This window comes from Condylostylus longicornis, unplaced genomic scaffold (assembly GCF_029603195.1).
Source record: "Condylostylus longicornis isolate FDR11 unplaced genomic scaffold, ASM2960319v2 ptg000107l, whole genome shotgun sequence".
In the NCBI taxonomy this organism is placed as follows: Eukaryota; Metazoa; Arthropoda; class Insecta; order Diptera; family Dolichopodidae; genus Condylostylus; species Condylostylus longicornis.
Window position 1 is genome coordinate 4833568 of NW_026578075.1, and position 17480 is coordinate 4851047.

At 24.9% G+C, this 17480-nt stretch overlaps 3 protein-coding genes across 13 annotated transcripts in view; 2 read left to right on the forward strand and 1 right to left on the reverse strand.

Annotated features, from left to right (window-relative positions):
* Nucleotides 1-274: 274 nt before the first annotated feature.
* Nucleotides 275-1215, forward strand: LOC129614349 (protein NDUFAF4 homolog). The gene is made up of 4 exons (XM_055528921.1): nt 275-509; nt 581-672; nt 733-949; nt 1037-1215. Exons 1-4 carry the CDS (start codon nt 365-367, stop codon nt 1150-1152), a joined length of 570 nt encoding a protein of 189 aa, XP_055384896.1. The 5' UTR covers nt 275-364; the 3' UTR covers nt 1153-1215.
* On the reverse strand, nt 1216-2466 carry LOC129614425 (SKI8 subunit of superkiller complex protein). The gene is given in 4 exon segments (XM_055529015.1): nt 1216-1558; nt 1611-1798; nt 1858-2096; nt 2151-2466. Coding segments are annotated over 4 exon segments (1023 nt in total). The 3' UTR covers nt 1216-1278.
* Nucleotides 2467-3498: 1032 nt separating this feature from the next.
* LOC129614258 (F-actin-monooxygenase Mical) overlaps nt 3499-17480 on the forward strand; it is a 113514-nt gene continuing 99532 nt past the window's right edge. For 9 of the 11 annotated variants that reach the window (XR_008697370.1, XM_055528763.1, XM_055528765.1 and 6 more), the window contains exons 1-3: nt 3499-4120; nt 4195-4443; nt 17079-17160. The gene's annotated coding sequence lies outside the window, so the exon portion shown is untranslated. The other 2 variants (XM_055528761.1, XM_055528760.1) reach the window with 2 other exon arrangements.

The following is a 17480-nucleotide window of genomic DNA, read 5'->3' on the forward strand; positions in this document are numbered from 1 at the left end:
TATTTAGAAAAAATCAATCATTTTCGAATTTAAAGGGAGAGCAAACAAACCTATAGCAAACAGACGTTTAAATTTAAGGAAGTACATATTTTTTTCTTCCATCATTTCTAAATTAATTTGGTTCAAACAATTTTGTATTCCATAGTTAATATTTTGTTGAAAGTTGTTATGTTCACTATTGTAAATAACATTAACAATAGCACTTATTATAACCTTTGTTTACAGTATGCAATACAATTGTGAATAAGCATGAAAATTTATCTGTTACGTTAGTGTCAAAAAAGAGTAGCAAAAACATAATGGTATAATATATAATATCTCAAATTATATTTTCTTAAATTTAAAGTGCCTGAGAACTATAACAATGGGTAAAGTCATGTCGATTATATACCGAAAAGCTAATCGCTTTAATGTCGAGAATAGAGCTCATCGTTTTCTCGATAAAGAGAAGTTACCCCCGGCACCAAAGTTTGAATCTAGTTATGAGGATATGAAAAGAACTTTAACTGGTAAAATACTCCAATATAATAATGAAATCATGAATAACAATTTACAATAAGTTTTAATTTGTATTTTAAAGATGATCCAGAATTTGTAGAACGAGCTAGCAAAAGGGATGTCTTATTAGATAATCGACTAAAACAAGTTTTTGTTACATCTGAAATTCACAAAGTAAAATTTTCAAATGTGATATATAAAAGAAAATATATATGAACATTTCATATCTCTTAGCTTACACAAATAGAAGAAGATGAGAAAAAACCTTTGCCCCTTAATCGATCCGCTGTAGAAGATTTTGAGTTTGGGTTCAAAGAACCAGTAAAAGTAACTATTGGACGTTGTACACTTAGGCAAGCTATGAAATTTTTAGTGGATCATGAATCTGATCCAACAGTTTTTACAGCAGCAAAAATTGCTGAAGATTACAAAATAAAACATGATACAGTAGGTAAGTACCTCATTAAACGTTAAAATAGCTTTTAATAATATGTTTATTAAAATTTATAAAGTGAAACTAATTTTTTTATTATTTCAGAAAAAATATTAAAACATTTCAGAATTTTCCAAATTCATATACCCGATAAAAAGCTACAAGAAAAAATTTTAGAACAAAAAAGTTATAAAGCAATTGAGAGTAAAAAAGATGAATAATTTATCTAAAAAATTTGTTTCTAATTTAGAATAAAAATATTGTTAATAGAAACCACATATTTCAAAAAAAAAACTTTGCTATTTTATTTTTAACCAAATGTAAAAAAATTTATTTTTAAATGCAATTTATGTATCCTTATATACGTTAGAAGGGCAATTGTATAAATTTAAAGATTTGTCTTCAGCTACAGAAATTACTTTATCGTTATTAAAGCTATATTTGACACCCCAAACTTGATCATTATGGTCGTGAAATGTGTGTATGCACTTTCTTTCTGCGAAATTCCATATTTTTACAGTTTTATCACTCGATGAAGAAGCAAACCGTTTTCCATCTGAAGAAAATGAAACACATAAAACCCAGGAAGCATGACCAGATAGTGTAGCAGCTATATCAGAATGAGCTCTAAAATAAATTTTGGCATAATTTAATAATTTAATTAATTTTTTTCACATACACATCATATAGTTTCATATGTCCATCATCAGAAGCAGTTAAAAGAAGTTGAGAATCTGGAGAAAAGCACAAACTTCTCACAGGCATAGCATGACCTTCAAGCGTTTGCGCCACTTTCCCGGTTGATACATCGAAAATATATATAATTCCGTCGATTGCACCCGTCGCGATATATTTTCCGTCAGGACTCTAAAATTATATTCATCATAAAACTACATGTACTTAGTATTTAATTTGCTTTTAAATACATATGCTATACTAAGAGTGAATTTTCCATTTTGCGGATCTAAAACCTGTTCAGCCTTCCCACTCTCAACATCATACATGGTGATTTTGCCTTCGTGACTGCCTGAAATAACATACTTGTCACATGGAGAAAAGTCTAATGTCCACAAATCTACTGGTCCAAGTGATATTTGCTTTTTCAATATTCCAGATTCTGAATCCCAAAAACACAGGCCTGAATCTAAAGAGCTACTTGCAATTGCTACAAATTATTGTACAATTATTTTTTATAAGAAAGCAGAAACAGAATTTTTACTTTTGCCGTCATTGCTTACGACAACTGAAACAACTCCTAAAGAATGACCCGTGAGTTGATGCTTTAAAGAAATCGTTCCGTCATCTATATCCCATACTTTTACTAAATCATCCATTCCACCGGTGACTATAAAATCTTTTTGTTCCGCATTTGTTTGAGAAACATGTGAATCTCTACTGGCATCAGGATCATCGTCATCATTTGTTTTGTTTGATATTGTAACTCTACCCCAACTGCAAGACCAAATTCCTTCTTCATGGGCATTTTCTTGTTTATGCACAAGTGAAAACTATAATGATAAAATATTAATTTTCATTGATAATTTCATGTTTTGATATAATAAAATTTTAATTTAGAAGGTTGTAAATATTCAAAATTTACCATTTTGGTAAAGGAAATCTGCAATAAGCCGGTGGTTTAAAATAAATTGAAGTTTAATTTTAATAATAGAATATGTTTTGACTTTTTGTAAAAAATAACCTCTTTCTAACTAAAAGGTTCATTCACTTGACAGTTCCCATCACTTGTATGTGATTGCAAACTCGATATTTATTTTCTGTTAGTTTTCATTTCAATGATCTATCGAAATTTGTTGTAATTTCGATGGATATTACGATAGAACATAAATTCATTTATTGAATGGGGTTGTCATTCATTTTGTTAAAAAATTACAAATCTGTAACCAAATGATAATAAAAACAATGCTTCTTAAGCGAAATTTGTTTTTATTTTTTTTAATGGGAAACATTTTAATTAATTTTAATTAAAATTGTTTAACAGTTCAATCATCCACTTTTTTAAGTTAAAAAAAAATTAACTTTTGACTAAAGTCTTAACTCAAAATAAACACTTTATTTTATAATTTTACTTTGTATCTATTATTTAATAGCTGTTGTTTCAAACAAAAGTATTCTTAAAAAACCCGGGTTTCTTACTTTCTTTTGTAGATACATAGTTATTTTACACTTTGTTAGGTTGTGTTATATTTATTTATGAAATGATTTTAATGTCAGATATCAAATATCAATTCCTCGGAACCTAAGAAAAATCCAAAATTTTTCTTGTATTCAGTTGTAAGTAAATTATCTTTCGGACATTGAGATTAAATGCACTTTTAATCCCAAAAAACAAAAATGTGTTTTTCACCTATAGGAAGCGTTTTTCTTTTGCTACTAATTCAAAAATTTTAATCAATGCACAAATAAAAGTATGTACTTATTAAATAACCGACAACACTATTTTAGTAACATTGTATGAATTGTAATGTCAAATATGACATTTATTTGAAGCTCTGTCGGAACGCTTCTTTTATAATTTATTTGCAATTTCTTTTCAGAGGAAAAAAAAATCAGAACGGTAGCGAACGATGACGAAATTGTACGTTTTGTCGGCGGGCGTCAAAAAACTTTTATATTAGTTTGTATTATTATTTCTTTTTTTTTTGTAACAATAGAAAAGAATTTTCACAATTAAAGCACAAAATTAAAAAAAAGTCTCAAAATAAATTCACGATCGAAAACGAATTATAAAAAAAAATATATACATATATAAAAATAAATATTTTGCACGGAAAATAGTGTATTTTATTTTTGTTATTTTATTTGAAATAAAATAATTGTGATGAATTGAAATGATGAAAGTTTGTGTTACATCTTGCTTCGCTTGATTTGCATTTCTTTGTAAATTTCAATTTTTTTTTTCTTTTAAATAAAATGGGATAAGTGACAAAATATTTTTTTATTAATTTGAGAAAAATATTTTTTTTAAAACTAAAATTAATAGGAAAAAACCTATTGTATGCTTAACAGTGCTTTGAAAAATAATTATTTTTAAATTGAAAGTGTTTTTAAAAGAGGAAAAAAAAAATAAAAGTCTAGAAGGAAAAAAAAAGAGTTAATAATCAATAAAGTAAAAAAAAAAAAACGAATGTGTTTTTTGTTGTTGTTGCTTGTATAAGTATATAATAATATGTAAGTATGTAATAACAAGAAAAATTTATAATCAAATTTTGGGATGATTCATAAATAATATTTTTGATTTTAAGTGTATTGAAATTTCAAAAAAATATATTATTGAAAAATAAAAAGAAAAAAACTAATTAATTTTTAGTGTTCAATAAATAAAGTGAATGAATAAAATAATATATTTACAATATTATTGGGATTAATATTATAAAATTACTAAGAAGTAGAAATTTAGGTCCTACCATTATAAAATTCTGAACATTAGAATTTTGTTCAGTTTATTAGAAACTGAAAGCGATATAGGTACTAAGTGAATAACACAAAAATTGGTAGGTAAAATTTAATTTCTTTTTGATTTTTCTTTCCTTTTTTTTTAGCTGAAAACTAGGTGCTTTAAAATCTAAAAATAAATTCAATTTTCAATGGATTAAATGAAATTTTTATTATATATATATTTTTAATTTTTTAATATATGCCCATAATTACTTCTGCTTAGTGTCAATCTTGTTTTATTTAAACGTTTTTGTATATACAAAACATTATGTACAAATTAGAAGAACAAAATAATAAGATAAAATTTATAAGTGGCAGTTTGTTATTACTTTTTTATTAACATTTTATCGAAAAGTATAAAAAATCCGGGCCATGACATTCATTTAAGATTTTCATGTTGATGTCAATTATAAAATTTGCAATAATTACTTACTTAATTATTTTTTCTTTATATTTTGCGAAGATTTTAATACCTAATACGTAAGTGCCTACCTAAAGTGGTACATGTATAGGGAGGGTTTTTAATACTACACAGATTTTTAAGCCCTGTTAAATAAATAAAAGTTTTGGCAACAACAATATTAAAAATACATTATACTTATACCTTTCTACCAAGTATTAACAGAATATATGAAAAAGTATAACAGCTATGATTAAATATCCTGTTCTACTTTTACTAAAATTTCAGTGTCTAACAGTAAACTTCCTGAAAAATCTAAAAGATGTAATTTTAATAGTGCTTAAGACGACTTAAGTGAGTTTAAAGTATTAGAATGCAGAATCATCTAAAACATGCTTATTTTCACTAAAATAAAGTACCTATCTACCTTCATGCCTATGCAAAATATTGAAGTAGTTAGTAAGTACCTTCGTGTCGTACTTCTGTCGATTTCTTTCAGTTAGTTAACTAATTTTAATATATCTGTAGATATCTGCATAATTAAGAATATTTTAGATGTAAATCACATTATTTGCAAACATAACCTATAAGTACAAAAAAAAAATAAAAAATTTTAAAAGGACGATGAACTTAATATATCCACTTAATATAGCGTAAAAAAAAAGTTAAAAGGGAAGGAAATATACCTACATACATAAAAGGTATATAGAGAATTTTCATCTATAAAAATAATGTCCACTTAAATACAAAAAAATATTCTGTAATACGAAATTTTTACTATTTTTAAGAGAAAAAATTTAACACTTGGGTTAAGTATATTTTTTTTTTTATAAAAAAAATCACTTGGTGTGTAGGTAGGTATACCTACCTACCTATCAAAATCTATTGCAAAAAAAGAAATACGTATGTGAATTTTTGGTAATTTGCCAATACCGCATACTTGATCGAGATAATAAGGTATGACGATAAAATTGATTAAATTGTTTTCTTTTAATAATTAAGAATAAGGTAATAACAGCTATTTATACGAAGTTATGGTATACACACAACCTATATATGTATAAGTAATAGAACGGTTACAATCAATGGATTCCGAATTGCTTCCGTCTCCAAAATCAATGACTAATAAGGATAATTTAGGTGAGTGATAAGAATAAAACAAGGACTGTAACGATTTTTTTTTGAAAATTTTATGTTATTTAATTTATTAAGATTGAATTATGTCATTTTATTTTTTTTAGTGGAAAATACAAGCAACTGTACGTGAACACGGCCCTATAAAATTATTAGAATCAGAGCATTGTCTAATATAATTTTGAATTCCGGTGAACTTTTATGTTGCATCTCCTTGCTCATGTTATATTATTTTTGTAATTGGATATTTTCATACAAGCAAAACTCCTGTAGTAATATCTGGCTTAATGTAGATTTTTAAGAAATAAAAAACCAAGAAAAATGTACAAAACTCGATCTATATTAGGGAATGAGTCTAAAATCACAATTTAAAAGTGAGACCATGATGTTATTAAAATCAAATTGTTTTAAGTTTATATATGAGTTTTTTCTTTTAGGTTATGCTACTTAATCATTCATTTCACTATTATTTAAAGTCCTGCAATTTATTTATATGTTGGTAGGTACCTAAACCTACTTATCAAAAATTATAATTCCTCTAATAATTCTTCTTCTTTTTTCTTTACAATTTTTCCTTTTTTTTTGCTTCATATAATCAGTATATCTTTTCTCGTATAAATCACAATTTAAGGCATAATAGGTCACGACCTGATTTTGAGCTACAAAAGGAACTAAAAATATGTAAAAAAAAATAATAACATGCTTGTATACGTACGTGTATGGATATATGTATATATATATATGGGTGGTGTGATTTTACGAGATATATTTTTTTAAATAGGTCTTCATTTTGTTTCAATACACAATACGCACAACAGTATGATTTAGGATTTATAAAAATGGATTTAAAAGAAAATGTATATAAATATAAAGAAGCTTTTCTTTTCCTTATTTTCACTACAATGATTTCATTTAAAAATATCGACAAAGGAAAATTATATTCGAAATGTTGACTTCTGTTTTTCTGTGAAATTTAGTGAAATTAAATTAGCTTTTGCTTAATTCAGAGAATTAAAGAGAAAAATTATTAACCCATTTTTTCGTCTTGTACATTAGCACATATTTTAAGGTTGCATTTCTTCCAAGACAAATTAATAAAAAAAATTGCGAATGCAAGAAGAAAGCAAAATATGCTTATCGTAGCTTGAAAGTTTGTATCAATATTGGTGCCATACGAAAAAAAGATGTATGAAAAGTTTTGTTTTAATTTTATTTTGACAGTTACTGTATGTTCAACAATATGGCTGTAAATATGACATTCGTTTCTTTAATTCTGTTAGATTTATTTTAAGGATTGTTTAAATACAAAATTGAAAAAAATTCACTTAGACCATTTGAATGTTCCCGTATCTATTTTTAAAGTTTACATTCTTTAGGACCGAAAACTGGATTTCTGATTTTTAAATTAGGAAAATTTTAATTTTTTGCAACTTAAACAGAAAAAATTATTAAAAAAATGTAAACCTTTCTAAATTTTTTAAAAAGCACAAATTTAACTAAACTACTTACTAAAACGCTTAATTCGAAAACCATGTTAATGCTTCGTTTACTATTTTAATGCATGATCCAACCCTTAAAGTATGCAATGAAAATTCAATATTTACAATATGACAATAATATAAGTAATTGAATTGTTAATGTAAAATGTGCAAAAACAGTTCTTTTAGTTTTCTCTTGTTACAAGGAAAAGTGCTGTTTTATAAATCATTGAAATTTGATTCGAATTTATTTCTTTTTATAAAATCAATTGATTTTTCGTTTACTTCTTTCCAATTTTCTTATTTCGAACATTTATTCATTCAACGAAAATATTTAAATTATTTTATTTAAATTACAATAATAAGAAAAAAAAATTAGTCAATAAACTATTGTTAAATATAAAATATTTGATTACTTGAATTAAAATATAAAAACATATGTATATATGTACATACTTACTTAAAGTATATAAACAAACTCATTTATTTACTTATTTAAAATAATGTCACTATTTAAATTTTTTTTTTCTGTTTTGTTGAATATACTGAACAGACAGCATTATCTTGAACTTTTTGATTCATTTATTCACAATATAATAGTTGATATACAATATTATATACATAAATATATTTTATATCTATTTAATAACAATAATTATTATTATTATGTCAACGATGACAATGATAATCAATTTCATGTACATAACCGCAAACATATTTGTTATAATTATATATAGAAATTTACATAACTGTGTATTATCATTTATATATATATATATATATATATATATATATGCATACGTATATATTTTAGTGCTTGTAACTATTTAAGTTTTCTTAAAATGAAATAAATATACTTATTCATAATGATAATAAAATGAAAAGAAAAATATTAAATAAGAAAATTTTCATTAAAAGAAAGCCAAAAAGAAAATTTTTTATTCTCGAACAGGGTTACCAATTTGAAAGAATTTCATTAAAATTAGATATGTTTTTATTCTGATTAGAAGTTTGAGAAAAATCTTTTATGATTTGGTTTATTTTTTAAAACTGAAAATGTTTTGAAGAGGCAAGCACTTACTATTTTGACCAAATAGAAAATAATTAAAAAAATCTGATGCAGCCAGCAGATGTGTATTTCCTAGTTTAGCGAGAGTGTTGCAGAAAATTATGAAAATGCCTTCCTAAAGGATTCTTTTTAATTTTAAGGACGATAAGTAGTAAGCATTTTTTAGAAACGAAATTTAGCTCTTAGAAGAGTTTCGTTTTTTGCCGTCCGAATTACTTGAAAAGTTATAAGAAATTTTCAAAAATTTCGTCAATTATTTTCATAATTATGGTAAAATATATAAAATCCGGCTAGAAAATTGACTGATTATTTCTCTTCATCATTCAGTCTTCTATAAGTACATCTTTACAAAAATCTAAATTTGGGCCGTAGTAAAAGTGTTAAAGTTTGGTTGTTTTGTTTCAAGTTAATCTATTGAATAATTTTTTGAATATTATCGAAAATGTAAATTCGCCTGGTAAAAAGATCCAGTTCCATAAATACTAAGATTTGAACTTCTCAATTATGAAATTTACAACCTTTTTTTTAGTGGCAACCCTGATACTGAATTCTTTTAGTTTTACTTATGAGGTTTCATGTTATAAATATATAGTTACTTTTACTATACATTCTTATAAATGTATTATACGTTTACATAAATATATATATTTATATACAAATATACATACACAAGTATATTATTACCGTTCTTAGAGGGCTTTTTATAAATTGAAAAAGATAAATTGAATGAAATGAACTAAAAGAAAAATATAAAAAAAAAAAATGAAAAAGAAAACTATCTTATTTGATAACGTAAAGAAGGAAACGAATTGAAATGATAAATTTGATATTTTAAATGAATTTAAACTTTATTTATGTAGATAGAGTAATAAAATGGATTAATAATAATATATTCTTATAAGTAATATAATTTATCCTCAAATTTAAGTATATTTATGAGTATATATGTATGTATGTATTTAAATGAAAATTTGAAAATTTCTTTAAATTAATTTTAAAATATAAAAATATTTTTATAAAAATTATATTAAATATGTTAAGTACTTATATGGTATGCAATTGAATAATTACATAAGTATTATTATGTAAATGCATGTACTTGTGTGTAAGTATACAAAATTAAGAAATAAGGTCGTCATACTAAATAATTTAAGTATTTTTACAGAAAGTAATCATGCAGTTTTTAATTTGTTTTAGGCTCAAACTAAAAAAAAAATTTTCATTGAATTAAAAATATTTATTTTCTTAAATTTTATAAGTAGGACAATATTTTCAACAAGTACTATTAAATTTTTAGTTGTTGTAAATCTGCATCGATTTACCGATTATTGAAACTTCTTCTTATAAAATCACAGATCACTAAATGCTCGGTACTTAATTATTAAAAACCAATTCAATATTTTATTTAACGATAGTACAAGAAGAGCTTAGGTGAAATTAATTTCAAATTAAATTTTAATTTAAAACTTAAAACATTCAAAAACAAAAATATTTGTACTTACTACTTACATTACATTAAATTGTAAGAAATATTAGTTATTTCTTAAAATGAAAAGTTGATAAATATCTGAATGTAATTTGACTTATAACAGTTGCTTTGCTTAATTGGAAAAGCTGGTATTATATTAAACAGTTAGAACATTTCCTTTCTTCATTTTCTTTTCTTTGTTCCTCGTATGCTCATGTGTACATTACAATTTTGTTCAACAAGAGTTTCTGTCAACATTTGTTTCGGTTTAATATCTATTTACGTTGACGCGAACACGTTCGCGCATGAATTACTTAATTTAAAACTTGTCCTGATTTTCGGCTAATAATCGGGTACTATGCATAAATGTGTTCGTAAATTATTAAAATTTGCCAAAATGAAGTGTACTTCATATATAACTACTTTGATTGTGTTTAATTCTTAGTTTTTTAGTTCATTTTCATAAAGTAATAACATAACATGAAAACTCATAAAAATTTTAAATACTTAACCCCACCCCGTTTTTCCTAGTGTACAATTCTATTGAATGACATTATTCATTATTAAAATATTATTTTATAATTAAATTATATGTACATATCTACATACTTACGATTTTAAGTGTTTTTACATGCACATATGTACATATCGCTGGCATTTAAAAACGCCTAAAATTTATTTTGAAAAAAACTTTTATATAAAGATTTAAAAAAAAATTAAATACCAACGTATTAAGTTAATCCAGACCAAACTACGATTTAATTTTCAAAATTTTTAATGCAAAACAAAGCAAGAAAGAAGAAAATTATTCTTTATTAAAAAAAAGCCTTTAAATAACAAATCGTAAATTATTATCCCTTTTTTTTCTAATTCCTTGCAAAATTTTTAAATTAATCGTGTAAAATGTAACTGGAATAGTAGGTTTCTATGAAAATATCAGAATGCTCCCATTAATGTTATTGAAAAGAAGAAAACTTTTTTGTACATACATAATTATATATATATGTATGTGTAACACTTAGAAAAAATATTTGGCTTAAACAATAAAATAAAAATTGTAAAAGGAAGTGATAATGAATTCATTGGCATTCAGTATTTAAAATTACAAAAATAATTTTATATAAGTTTATAAGTATGAGGTGTGCATCCAGGATCGGTTTTCACTTGTTCGATGCCCTACGTTTTTCCAAAAAATGCTCCCGCGATCCCCTCTCAATTGCTTTCAAAGCAATGAACAAAAAATATCGCACACTGCGCATAATTAAACACTTTCTGATAACTTTATCATGCTGCATGAACGAATTAAAGTCTAGAATTAAACTATCAATCTATTTTGTTTGCAATGTTTGTGTATACTTAGGTACTTGTTATCACTTTAATTTGACTATAAATAGAAAGATATTTTTTTTTTGGAAAACACGTAATAGAGAAAATAGGAAAAAACTTTTATTTTTTTTAATTGCAATAGTGTCGCTCTTTTCCGGCGCCCATTGAAAATGCTTACTTTATGCATATATGTCTGATCCGGTGCTATGTGTACCTTTCTTAAGCTCTTCTTTGTTAACGATTTGATTTTATAAAATGTTTTTTGTTTTCATTTTAATTATTATTATTTTTTTAAATTAACGTGAACCGCCTATGATTTACATATTACATTAAAAGTGACGTAAAATATTTATTTTAATGGCACATTCGTTATATATTTTTTTTAATAAGCCTTCATATGTCAGATAAATGTCATTCTTTTGCAGTATTTTACACGGATTTTTTTTTCAGTGTATACTAAAAAAAAAAGAAGAAAACTTAAAAAGCATATTGGTAACAAAAGTCGAAAACTGGCACGTGTTCTCTTTTCAATATTACAATGAAATTTTTCCAGTTTTGAAATTGTATACATAGTGTATACAGTCATATAAATACAAACATACATACTTACATTATATTTAAATAATATTTATTTAATATTAAATGTGTTTGTAACGTAAAAATAAAAAAAAAGTTTGCAAAGTACATAAAAATCCTTTTTTTCTGTTTCTTATTTTTTTTTTTCCTTCTATGTCAACAAGATTTGACAGAGTCCTTTTGACCCAGTTTTTGTTCAACGATTAAAACATGACAAAATTTCCATGTGGAAAAAATCTTTTTATACTCTGGATTCGTGATTTTAATTTTTGCTTCTCTTTTCTCTTTCTTATTGTTTTTATTTGGTGTTTAGAGTGTTTCAGAAACAGTTGCACATTAACAAGATACTTGCAAATAAAATGTAAATGCAGGCAAATATGTATATGTATAAAAATGTGTATATGTGTTGTTGTGTTATGTGGGTGTAGTATGTACGTATTTAATAAGTGCATTTTTAAGAAATTTTTTTTTGTTACATTGCATTATTTTCATTCAATATCATTGAATTTTGCTCTTAATTTCAATTTCTACATGTACCTTGGTTTATTGAGTTTTTATTAAAATCAAGAAAAAGTTTTAATGGTTATACAAGTTGTTCCAAAAAAACTTAATGCCAAATTTATGTATATACTCGTACTTATATAAATGTGAAGTGCAAGTGTTTGTAATTTTCAAAATCAATTTAGGTTAGCTTCTTGTAATGTACTATAAACGCATAAATATATAAGAATAAAAGAATAAGAATTAAGTATAGTGAAAATCTTAAAATAAATTTTGAGTACACAGCCCAGTCCATTGATTTGTTTTTGGAATGCTGCTCAAGTATTTATTCAATTTTTTTTTTATTTGTTTTATCATTTAATTTTCTTAAATATTGGAAAACATCTTTATATCTCTCACAATATGTTAGGCATATATTGAAGTACTCTCACCAGTATACTAAGAACAATTTAATAAGAACAGTGTGTGTTCGAAAACTTGCCGCAAAGACAACCAAGGCGATTAGTATTATGTAGTATTGATATTTAATGAAGATTCATTCGACAAAAATTATCATACTTGTTAAAAGAGAGCAGTAATTACGTTCAAATGGCGTGTTGTATTCGATATATTGAGTGTAATTATAGAAAGCTGCGCTAAAGGATCGTTTGGCGTTCACTTGGACGGTACTACTTAAAAATATTTTTTTTATTATCTTTATTAGCAATGAATATTATTTATGAGTTGATGACGGTACAAGACTTACAACAAAGAATAGCTAGAGTCAGAAGTTTGTTTGAACGCTTATGACCAGTATTAAAGTTAACAAAGTAGAAGCGTGCAATAAAAATAACAATATTCGACACATATGTCAAATCTGTGCTATTGTGCTCTTACAGTGAAACAACAGAACAAGAGACATAAGAAAGAGGAAATGGAAATTGGTTAGGTTACATTCTGAGGTGACCAAAAATATCAGTAGCAGACGCTTTAATGAAACCCTCAATTCAAGGGGAAAGTGAGAGCAAAAAAAAGCTTAATGTAACCGGGCTGGTGAAACATGGGAAGAAATCAGACGAATGGCATAAAAACAAAGAAAATTGGAGAGGGTATGTGGATAGTAAAAAATTTGTTAAATTATTCTACTTAATTAAAATTTTCCATATTTTATTATGAAATCACCAATAACTTAAGAAGAAAAATTTAATCAGATCATGCAGCTTTAATAATTTAGATCCTTTGTGCGTAACAATCAAATTATGTCTGAGAGGAAAAAGGTTTAAATTTATTAAAAATTCAACAGAATCATATCCGAAGTTTGTAGACTGCTTTAATTTGTGTGTTAATATTTTAATTCCTATGATAATTTTATTTTATTGTGATTAAACTGCCACGTTTAAAGTTTACAACTAATTAAAAATATAAAAAAAAAATTATCGATTCAAATATATATTTTTTTTTCTTCTACGTTCCGACTATTTTCTTTCTGTATAACATTAAGCAGAAATGTTAAAATAGAATAGAGAAATAAATTAAAGTTTTATTGGTATTGGTGAGTGTTCTGTAAATACAACGTTTTTTGTTTTAATATCGTATTATTCTTTTGGGAAATTGCAATTTTCGCATTTATCTAACTAGGTACCTACAGTACATACATACATATATTAGGTATTGGCAAAGGGTAAGAAAGTAAAAAACAAAACCTAATTAATTTTAATTATTTATACTGACACTGAATGTACCTTGGCTTATAAAAAGCATGTAGCCATCTGTTTCTTTCATATCTAATTATATTTACTTAAATAGAACTTAATGAGATAAATAAAAATGTTAATAAACTAACACCTTGTTGTCATTGACTGCCTGAAAATATAATAACATGTACGTAATGCTTACATATATATATGTATATATATGTATTTATACTGTTATATTGTTATACTCACTATATTATTATATATGTGTATGAATTTTATGTAACAAACAATTAGTTAGTAGTTTTGTTTGGAAATGACAATGTATTAAGCTCAAAATCTGCGATAGACAAAAATGTCTGACAAATAAAAGAAATTCTGGTCATGAATATTTTCTATAAGTACATGATAAACAAAAAATAAAGCTCATCTCATTCAATGTCAAATAAAATTTATACTAAAATTGGAAGTGCAAATTATTCATCGTTTATAAATAGTTTAAAAAAAACATTCCAAACTAGAAAAACTAAGCTCTAATAAATCTTCAAGTTTTATGTGTTCATAGCAATTACTTTGGCAATAAAAAAAATAAATTGCGGTTTAAAACAAAAACAATATCTACTTGTATACTTAATCTTTGATCTTAAGAATAATTGTAAAAAAACAAGTTCTTAACAGTGATAATGAAACACAACTGCTTAAGTCAACTTTACTTTAAAACCAAGATGCTACAATATTTAAAACTAGCTTACCGGTTACGGGTTACTACAATCACAGAAGAAAGGAAGTGGTATTTTTTTTTTATTTATTTTATATCTCAGGCACATTAAGAAACATCTTTCTCTTTCTATCGCACATTGTTACACCAAAGTTTGGTTCACATATAAATGTAAGATTTCTGGCGACATTAAGGCCTCTTAATTAATAATAATTAATGATAAATTTCTTCTTAAACTTACTAAAATCTATCAAATATCAGTTACATAAAATTAGTTACATACTGTGAATTAGAACTACTTATAAATACTTAACACATTTATTTTTCTGAATCCTTTATTCGAGACCTGGGCTGTGTTTAGTTCAGTTATTAAAGCGTCACTGGTTCGAGTCCAATTTTAAAAGAAAATTTTTTTAAATCGGCCCTTTGGCTATGTTCTCCATCTGTTTTGCAGTTGCACTTATAAAACAATTTTCCTTATTTATTTTTATACAAAATTTTTACAGTTATTTGTTTACTTACATCGAATGCGTAAATTTAATTTTGTTAAACCTGAAAACAAATACAATAAAATTCACTATATTGCAAGATGTCATTCAAATAAAGCTTATATTTTAAATTGAAATTATTTACTTTCATTGTATTTGACGTCTTACTTACACAGTTAAATGCACTCATTTGAATAAAATTATAAAATTTTAAATAAATGTTTCCAATACTTATAGAGACAACGTTCTTATTTTTGTTATTTTATTTAAAGATTAATCACTGCTTTTAATAATATTTTAATGACTTAAATAAGTAATTCATTATAATTCGTAATTTATTGCTTTAAATTTAATTAAGAGCAATAATAATAAAAGAATAGAATATATAATTATAAGTATAACAGTCACAGTTTAGACAAAGAATGCATTACATACGTCTGTAGATTATGAATGTATTATACGTCTGGTGCATATTAAACTAAGAAAATAATGGAGAATAGCGAAACGTGCCTCTGTAATATAAGTGTAATATAAAAGTAATAAACAAAAGTGAAGTAAAAATATTATATATATATGTATATGATAAGTGAGCGTTAATAAAGCATAATTTTAAGTGTTATATACACTTATTAAACAGGTTATTTATTAACAAAGCAAAAAAAAAAAATGTTCTTATTTTTAATTAGTTCTGGAAACGTTACAAAAAGGCATTTTATTGTTCATAAATCATGGGAGTATTGTTATAGTCCAACTTTTTTTGATATTTCTATTATTTTGCTATTGAATCATGAAAATTTTCAATGGGAATTTAAATGCATTGGCTTATCGTCTAAAATTTCGATCAAAATATGAAATTGCTAAAGTTTTTTCCGAAAATTTTGCGCACTTTTGAATTAGAATCTGGTATTATGTTAGTTCAAAGCAAAGACAAAGAAAATACAAAGAAGAAATAAGTTAGACAAAACAAAATAAATTGGATTACTGTACTAGAGATCAACATGTCAAGTTTAAGTTGATCTTGTATGTGTTTATGAATTTGCCAGTTTAAAGGTAAAACACGCATTAAGAGAATTTTCGTGTTATCGAGAAAATCGAGATTTACTGAATTTTAAGGTTTTAAACTATAATAAATGCTAAATGATTAACCTATATCTCTTTTGAATGTAGTTTTTGCTAACCAAATGTTGTAAAAGTGTTGGTTGATTATTTTGACGTAATCGATGCAGCAGGTTAGTTGAACCCCAATTAACATAAACGTGTCGTTTTGCTACCACCATCCGTGATCATCAGTAAAATTGTATACTTAATAAGTTTTTCATTTGAACCAACAATATTTTTTGGTTGATGTACAAACATTGTCCAGTTGGATATTGATAGAATCTCCTGTAGACTGCGTTTGAAAATCGTGTCTCTCTATAATTTTTATCATTTTGGTGATAATCTCATTAATTTTCTGCAACTTATTTCTTAGAAACTGTACACTCTTCCCCTAAAAGTATGCAATAACTGAGAGTATTATAGTATAATTAGAACAATATTAAGTAGCACATACAATCATACATATTTTTTTAAAAACAAAATTATTTTTCATTGTTCAAAAGAAATGTGCTACTAGACAATAATTGATATGTGACGAATTTATTCTTAAATAAATTCTAGGATTTGTGCATTCATTGTGGGAACAGCTTGTATTTTTTTTAGTACTTACCTAAATTATATTTATTTTCTATATACAATACAATAATTTATTTTTAAACTGTGCATAATATAAAAAAATAATAAAATTATTCATTTCACTTGAAATTCATTCCACATTTTCCTTATGTTTATAATTTGTTTTTTTTTTCCTCTCTATTTCAGATATTCACGCATGACATTTTCATTTGATTTGGATACGAAATTGTAGCACAAAAATTGTGTACGTGTTTTTGTCTTAAACGAGGTAAATAATGAAAATAATTGAAAAATTTAACTAAAATTTCTTTTTTATTTTTTATAAGTATAGTTTAAATAGAGAAAATAGAAAATTAAAGCTATTTTGTGGTAGCTGTTGTGATAACTCTATTTACTATAATAACAATGGCTTAAAGAAAGTAAAAATTTAAATTCAATTAAAATGGTGTCTACATCGATTTAAATTTTAAAAATTATTATTTGCTGTACAATTTTAAAACAGTTATAGACAAATATAACAAAATGTCAAAGATTTTCTTAAAGTAATTCATCATATCCAATTTCTATAAGATTGTGAATGAATTAATT